The 7,514-nt window shown below is 39.2% G+C and overlaps 1 protein-coding gene across 1 annotated transcript; it reads right to left on the bottom strand.

The window, feature by feature from the left end:
* Positions 1–255: 255 nt before the first annotated feature.
* Positions 256–7,074, bottom strand: RGS21 (regulator of G protein signaling 21). The gene is made up of 4 exons (XM_063299881.1): positions 7,039–7,074; positions 6,508–6,589; positions 4,119–4,285; positions 256–459 (listed from the first exon to the last, which is right to left on the bottom strand). Exons 1-4 carry the CDS (start codon positions 7,072–7,074, stop codon positions 256–258), a joined length of 489 nt encoding a protein of 162 aa, XP_063155951.1.
* Positions 7,075–7,514: the final 440 nt, after the last annotated feature.

The raw sequence follows: 7,514 nt of genomic DNA on the forward strand, positions 1-7,514 counted from the left end.
TTGAGTTCTGTCACATGAAGCTGTGGGTAAGAGACAGATCTCAAAAATTCATGCTCCCTATAATGGAAAACTAAGGGATTTGGCATAATGTGAAAAAACTTAAGTACTGTGTATTAAAAAAAAAAAAAAAGCCAGATTCCACATTGTAAAACCTGCAATTTCAATTTGCAAACCATTCTGTCAGTGAGTCACCTACCCTGCCAGCCATCAGTACAGAGATGCCAGGAGATTCCAAACTGCTTTTGAACTTGACCTTTACAAAAACAGCAGCCACCTTTTCTGACTTCTTTTCAGTTCCTTATTTACCAGTTCTTTATGAGCTTCTGACTTCAGAAACCGAGGGAAAGAGTCTTTTGCCATGAGGCTGTAGATTAATTTTTGAGCTTCATCAAAACACTTGAGAGTTGGTTTTGAAATAGTCTGCATGATGTGGTCTCTGGTATTGAAGTCAATGTTTATCTGCAGGGAATACAATTGTTTATTCTACTGGATATATGAAACGTTTTCTGGGAGCCAAAACCAAATACAATTTGAATTGTATCCCAAAATACACTCTTTGATGCAAAGCAGCAGGAAGGTCAGGCTTTTATTATCTAGAATATTGAATACTAATTTTAATTTGGTTTCCTACTCCCAAAAGCCATTTGTCATTGTAACAACAACAAAAACAACAACAGGTTTTCTGGTGAATAAGATGATAAAGCACTCCAGAATTTTTACACTCGGTATGTAACTATTTGTGTCATTTTTTTTTTTCCTCACCTGGCAAATATTTGATTATTGAACTTCAGGATGTAGGACTGCTGCCTTCTTTTTGTAATCCTACCTGCTTAATCACTGAACGTTTATGAACATTAGAATTCATAGAGTGGACCGGGAGACTTTGGTATGTTGTTTCTAAAGAAAATGTCCCATTCCACTTAAAAGTTCACAGACAGAAGCAAAAATAAGGTCATGTGATTGAATCAAAATACTATCATCATGGGATAATTAATTGTAATGCACCCAACTGTCAAGAGGCCTAAGCCAGGTATAAAAATGGGAAAACCAGGTTGGATGTTTTTTAAATAGAAAATAAAATAAAACTCGTCAGTGTTTTTAGATAGTTTAGTCCCTAGAAGAGGGATCTTGCATCCGTCATAGGAAATAATCAGAGACAAACTGACCACTAAGCTAGAAATCACAGACAAGCAGGGTATAAAGAAATATAAAATGTTTTAGCAAATGCTTTTTGCAAAGGGATAACTTAAGCTAGTGACACAAGATAAGAATAACTTTTATTTATGCAACATATAGGTGTAAAACCATTCATGATGTTGTATTTTAGGTTGTTAATTGAATTGTGAGTGTCTCCTTTTTATTCTGTTCCAAGTTGTTCAGCAGGGTTTGTTTGCCTCAACACTTGTTACTCATGAGTGTTCTGCCTTCAAAAATTTTAATTTTCCCATTGTCTTCTGCCGCAAATCCCTGCCAATGCATTTTTCCCTCTGGACTACTGGAAAATGTTATAATATGGCTCTTACTACATAGTCTGATCCATCAACCTGGCATCTTCCAAATGTTTGGATTATAATTATCACAATCCCTGACCAATTTTAGGATAACATTTTACATTAAGAGGGCTGTAAAGGCCCTTTTCCTTGGGCCCTGGGGATTATGAGTGTTGCCATCAAAAACATGTGGAGGATAGCTGGTGGTGCATCAGTGGATTAGACAATACTGGGCTAGAATATACAGAAAACCTGTATAGGAAGGATAACAATATCGGGGATAGCTTTGACAGTGTGGTCGGTGAGCTAGAGCCAGACATCCTGAAGAGTGAGGTTGAGTGGGCCTTAAGAAGCATTGCTAATAACAAGGCAACAGGAGACGACGGCATCCCAGCTGAACTGTTCAAAATCTTGCAAGATGATGCTGTCAAGGTAATGCATGCTATATGCCAGCAAATTTGGAAAACACAAGAATGGCCATCAGACTGGAAAAAATCAACTTATATCCCCATACCAAAAAAGGGAAACACTAAAGAATGTTCAAACTATCGAACAGTGGCACTCATTTCACATGCCAGTAAGGTAATGCTCAAAATCCTGCAAGGTAGAATTCAGCAGTTCATGGAGCGAGAATTGCCAGATGTACAAGCTGGGTTTAGAAAAGGCAGAGGAACTAGAGACCAAATTGCCAATATCCGCTGGATAATGGAAAAAGCCAGGGAGTTTCAGAAAAACATCTATTTCTGTTTTATTGACTATTCTAAAGCCTTTGACTGTGTGGACCATAACAAATTGTGGCAAGTTCTTAGCGGTATGGGGATACCAAGTCATCTTGTATGCCTCCTGCAGGATCTGTATAACGACCAAGTAGCAACAGTAAGAACAGACCACGGAACAACAGACTGGTTTAAGATTGGGAAAGGAGTACGGCAGGGCTGTATACTCTCACCCTACCTATTCAACTTGTATGCAGAACACATCATGCGACAAGCTGGCCTTGAGGAATCCAAGGCTGGAGTTAAAATCTCTGGAAGAAACATTAACAATCTCAGATATGCAGATGATACCACTTTGATGGCTGAAAGTGAAGAGGAACTGAGGAGCCTTATGATGAAGGTGAAAGAAGAAAGTGCAAAAGCTGGTTTGCAGCTAAACCTCAAAAAAACCAAGATTATGGCAACCAGCTTGATTGATAACTGGCAAATAGAGGGAGAAAATGTAGAAGCAGTGAAAGACTTTGTATTCCTAGGTGCAAAGATTACTGCAGATGCTGACTGCAGTCAGGAAATCAAAAGACGCTTAATCCTGGGGAGAAGAGCAATGACAAATCTCGATAAAATAGTTAAGAGCAGAGACATCACACTGACAACAAAGGCCCGCATAGTTAAAGCAATGGTGTTCCCTGTAGTAACATATGGCTGCGAGAGCTGGACCATAAGGAAGGCTGAGCGAAGGAAGATCGATGCTTTTGAACTGTGGTGTTGGAGGAAAATTCTGAGAGTGCCTTGGACTGCCAGAAGATCCAACCAGTCCATCCTCCAGGAAATCAAGCCAGACTGCTCACTTGAGGGAATGATATTAAAGGCCAAACTGAAATACTTTGGCCACATCATGAGAAGACAGGACACCCTGGAGAAGATGCTGATGCTAGGGAGAGTGGAAGGCAAAAGGAAGAGGGGCCGACCAAGGGCAAGATGGATGGATGATATTCTAGAGGTGACGGACTCGTCCCTGGGGGAGCTGGGGGTGTTGACGACCGACAGGAAGCTCTGGCGTGGGCTGGTCCATGAAGTCACGAAGAGTCGGAAGCGACTAAACGAATAAACAACAACAAAGGCCCTTTTCCTTGGGCCCTGGGGATTATGAGTGTTGCCATCAAAAACATGTGGAGGATAGCTGGTGGTGCATCAGTGGATTAGACAATACTGGGCTAGAAAGAGCAATAGTCCAACTCAGTGTAGGACAGGCTTATTGGATTGTTTTCAATGATAGTTTTGAAGCCAGTCTTCTGTATACTCTGGATATAATGTCTGAATTTCAGTTGAATGGAACACCCCAATATTATATCCTGTGCAATGTATTTTGACATTGAGACTATATTATTTTAGTAAGACTTACTTTCAGTAAATCACGCTAAAGATTGTGGCCCAAAATTTATAACCAGTTCCAAAGTTTTTATCTATTCATGCGTGGCATCATCCCCAAATCCTATATCATCTTAGATCCTCAAAGTTAATAGTAGCAAATGCCACAGCAGTCCAGTCACTACAAGGCAACCATGGATACTTCTATCCCCAAATGAGACTTGGACCCAATACCCCTACTTTACTGGCCCACTTGGTGAGCATCTTCTGGTAGCTAATAAACCAGAACAGTCACTGATCCAAAAAACATACAGCCTAATCCTCATAATCTTTACCCTTATCTTTAGGTTGGACAAAAAGAAATCATCCTTCAAAGCTGGGCAAGTAGCTTCTTTGATCATCTCACCATTTTGTATATGAGAGGACCAGCATGATCATAATCATTCATAACTATCAAATGTACATATCCAAACTGATAAAGGCATTCTTTTTCCCCCTTTTGTAAGTAGAAACCAGTGTTTTAAAGCATTCATATCTGGGTTACCTCCTGTGGGGCATCTGCTTGGATAAACTCAGAATAAATCCTTTGGGCTTTTGAAGCAATTTTAGCTGCTGACTTTGTTTTCTTGAAGTCCTCACAAGCCAGCCAAAATTCAATATTTTCTTCACTGAATTCCGATTTCAGGAAAGCCCTAAATGCATCCAGACCATCTGAAAAATCCAGAACAAGGAACTGGGACACATAACCAACTTGTTGTTGTAAAAAGCATTAAATGTGCTGAAGACCATAAGAATGATTTCATGGGCTTTTGTTGGAAGAGAACTAATGATTAACTGTTATGGGTATGAGCCAGTCATACCACAACATAACACTTAACTTCTGTCCACCCTGGTGAGTGATAAATAAAAGTTACTGACCTTTTTACTGGCCATTCTGGAGAGAGAATTTTACCATTTAGACCAGGGGCCTCAAATTCAAACATCATGAGTCCTGTACGAGGACTAGTTCATTAGGCCAAGGGCCAGAACTACTGAAGCTTTTTCATTCACTGATACAAATATTATTTTGATAATTATATTATAATCTATCAACTCTGGCCCTTCAGATATTGCTAAATTGCAAATTCCAGCAGTCACGGTGAGTCTGGCCCAGTATGAGTGATGTTGGGTGCTATAGCTTAGCACCATTGGAAGGGTCACAGGCTGCCTGCTGTGGACAGACCATTTTTCAAAGGGAAGCTTCTGTTTCCAAGGAATATATTCCCTCCACCACCACCACCAGCAGCACCTTCTGATCAAAATTCCAAGCCTTTTACTGAATAAAATAGTTTAGGTTTTTTAGCCAGTCTTGACTCCTGGTGACTATATGGACAAGTCCATACAGTTTGCTTGGCATCATTTTCCCAAGTTGTTTGCCACTGGCTTCTTCCAAAGAATGAGAGGGAGTAAGAGGCTTAAGGTAACCCAGCTGGCTTTCATGCCCAAGGCAGGACTAGAACTCAGGTTCCCCACTTCTAGCCCAGTGTCTTAAACATTGGGCCAAACTGGCTTTCACAAACCATTTTCCCCTGGGGGCAACAATGGAACTCAAGACATTCTGCATGAGTTCCACAGTTACCCCCAGTAGCAAATGGTTAGTGAAAGCCAGTCTGAACTAATGTCTTTCCTCCAAGCCCTGCCCTTTAATAGGTGATAAACACACATGGTTGGGAGCTGAAGTGTTCTGAATGTCCATGTGAGTATTCCTGAGAGCAGGAATCTGACCTGAACGATGATTCGTAAATCAGGTTTTATAACTATAATACAAACAAGATTTATTTAGAGGAAATTCAGTACAGGGATAGGCAAAATGTAGCACCTAGCTATTAGCAGGAAAGTCCAAGAGCATTTGTTCTGTACATATCTGCCTGGGAAGAAAGGCAGAGGGAAGTGACTTCAGATTAGCAATCTCTTAGAAGCTGGCTGGGAAATTATGGGAGTTGAAGACCACATGTCTTAAAGTTCCTGAGGCTGAGAAACACAGTCTTGGACAAAGAGCAGGCAGAGGAATAGATAAAGAGGGGACACAGAGTAAATTAGTTTAGGATTTTGAATATGTTGTGTTTTTGGCTTCTGTGATGTTTTATATTATGTTGTTATGGTTGTTTTAGGTTTATTGTTTACCTTGTTTTGTTTTTAATCCTATGTTAACTGCTCAGAGTAACATATTGATAGAAATCATTCAAACCAACAATCCATCATTCTCTATTTACATCCTACTGCCCTCCTGTGGTTAGTATGCCATGAGGTAGAAGAGTCAGTGGCTCCAACACACATAATTTTGAAAGTTATTGCAGGATTATTCAGAGAATTGCTGGGAGATTTCTACTTCTGTATATAGTCTGAGTGCAGCCTGAAATGAGTGTGTACAGACACTCCATTCATTTGTTCTGCTTTAGAAGATTTGTTTTATCTTTGACCAGTTAGCTCAGCAGTTTTTGACTTGGAGGAATTGCATCAGCAATTTAGGATATCTGTGGTCTGTGCAAAATAATTCATCCATGTCCTTTGGGACTGAGGGCTTTTTCTGCAGGTATAATCTGAATTAGGCATTGGAGTTCCTTTACTGGGAATTATTTTTATGGCAGAAAACATTGGAATATGATTTTTAGGCTCTTGTGGAGGTTTTTTTTTTTTTAAGATATTTCATAAATCTTGTTTTTGTATCATTAGGAGACAATGATTTGCTCTGTATAGTTTTGTTCTGTGAAGTGGCATTAATTAAGCCTATGCAGATTTGCTGGCTATTATCTTCAGGAAGGTGAAAAATAGCTGTGTAGATCTTTCAATCTGTAAAAGACCTGGTTTGGAGACATATATAGCTCCTGGGATTTCTTGGGAGGAAAAGTAGAAATGTGATAAAATATATGATGAATGGAATGGAATAATCTTACCTTTGTTAGCCAAAAGTGTATCCACAGATTCCATCCATGTCATTCTTTCCCTAGGGGATGATCTGTGGAAACAACAACTACTCTTGAAATTATCATTGTGAACTTTTGTCTATAAAGCCTAAAGATAGCATTTTGCTTACAGTTGTTTCCTCACAGCTCATGGGGTCCAGATGAAAACATCATCCTTGGCTCTTGTTTTATCTCTATTGTTTTTTTCCCCTTAATGCAGAGTACTTCATTAAGGCAAGAAGAGCCAGAGCAGAAGCATGGTGTTTAAAGATGTGGATGTTCCATAGGATTTTTCTTTGCAGGATTTGCTTTGGGTTTTGACATCAACAAGGCTGCTTATTCCTCTTTCATTGTCTTCTCCTGAATACCCCAATGGTTTTGAATATGCATACAGATATTTCACTATAACTTTATACAATTTTAAAATAGATCTTTTAATGCCGCTATTCCCAAATACAACAAATTAGCCCATTTTGAAATTAGTCCTATGCTTTGCTACTACCCTGTTTTCTCATATCTCACATTCAGAATAGGAGAACTATTTTTCTCCCCACACATTGTTCCAATGCATCTGCTCTATTTTACTTTGCTCCATTCATCTTGGCTGAGGTGGGGAGGGGTAAGTTAAACTGTAGTGAAAATAAAGGGGAGATGTGATTTCTACCAGAATGACCCAATAAGACTTTCCTTTCCTTTCCTTTTCACAGCCCCTACACATTTTCAAAGTGATGTGTATATTCTATTTTCTTTCTTCTTTAAAAGAATTATCACCTGACCAAACTGGTCACAGGTGACCAGCCAACATTATGCAATCAGCTGATTATTCTTAGTGAAAAGTATAATGAGTAAACTTTAATCCTATCATAGTGAACAGGGAAAAGAGAAGCTGAGATGAGATGAGATAAATATGAAGAAATCCAAGTAGATTCTGTCATGATCCTTTTACCTGAGCTCTATGCAAAATATTTATATTTATTAATTATAAGGATATTCCAATG

Source organism: Candoia aspera, chromosome 3 (genome assembly GCF_035149785.1).
Source record: "Candoia aspera isolate rCanAsp1 chromosome 3, rCanAsp1.hap2, whole genome shotgun sequence".
Lineage (NCBI taxonomy): Eukaryota > Metazoa > Chordata > Lepidosauria > Squamata > Boidae > Candoia > Candoia aspera.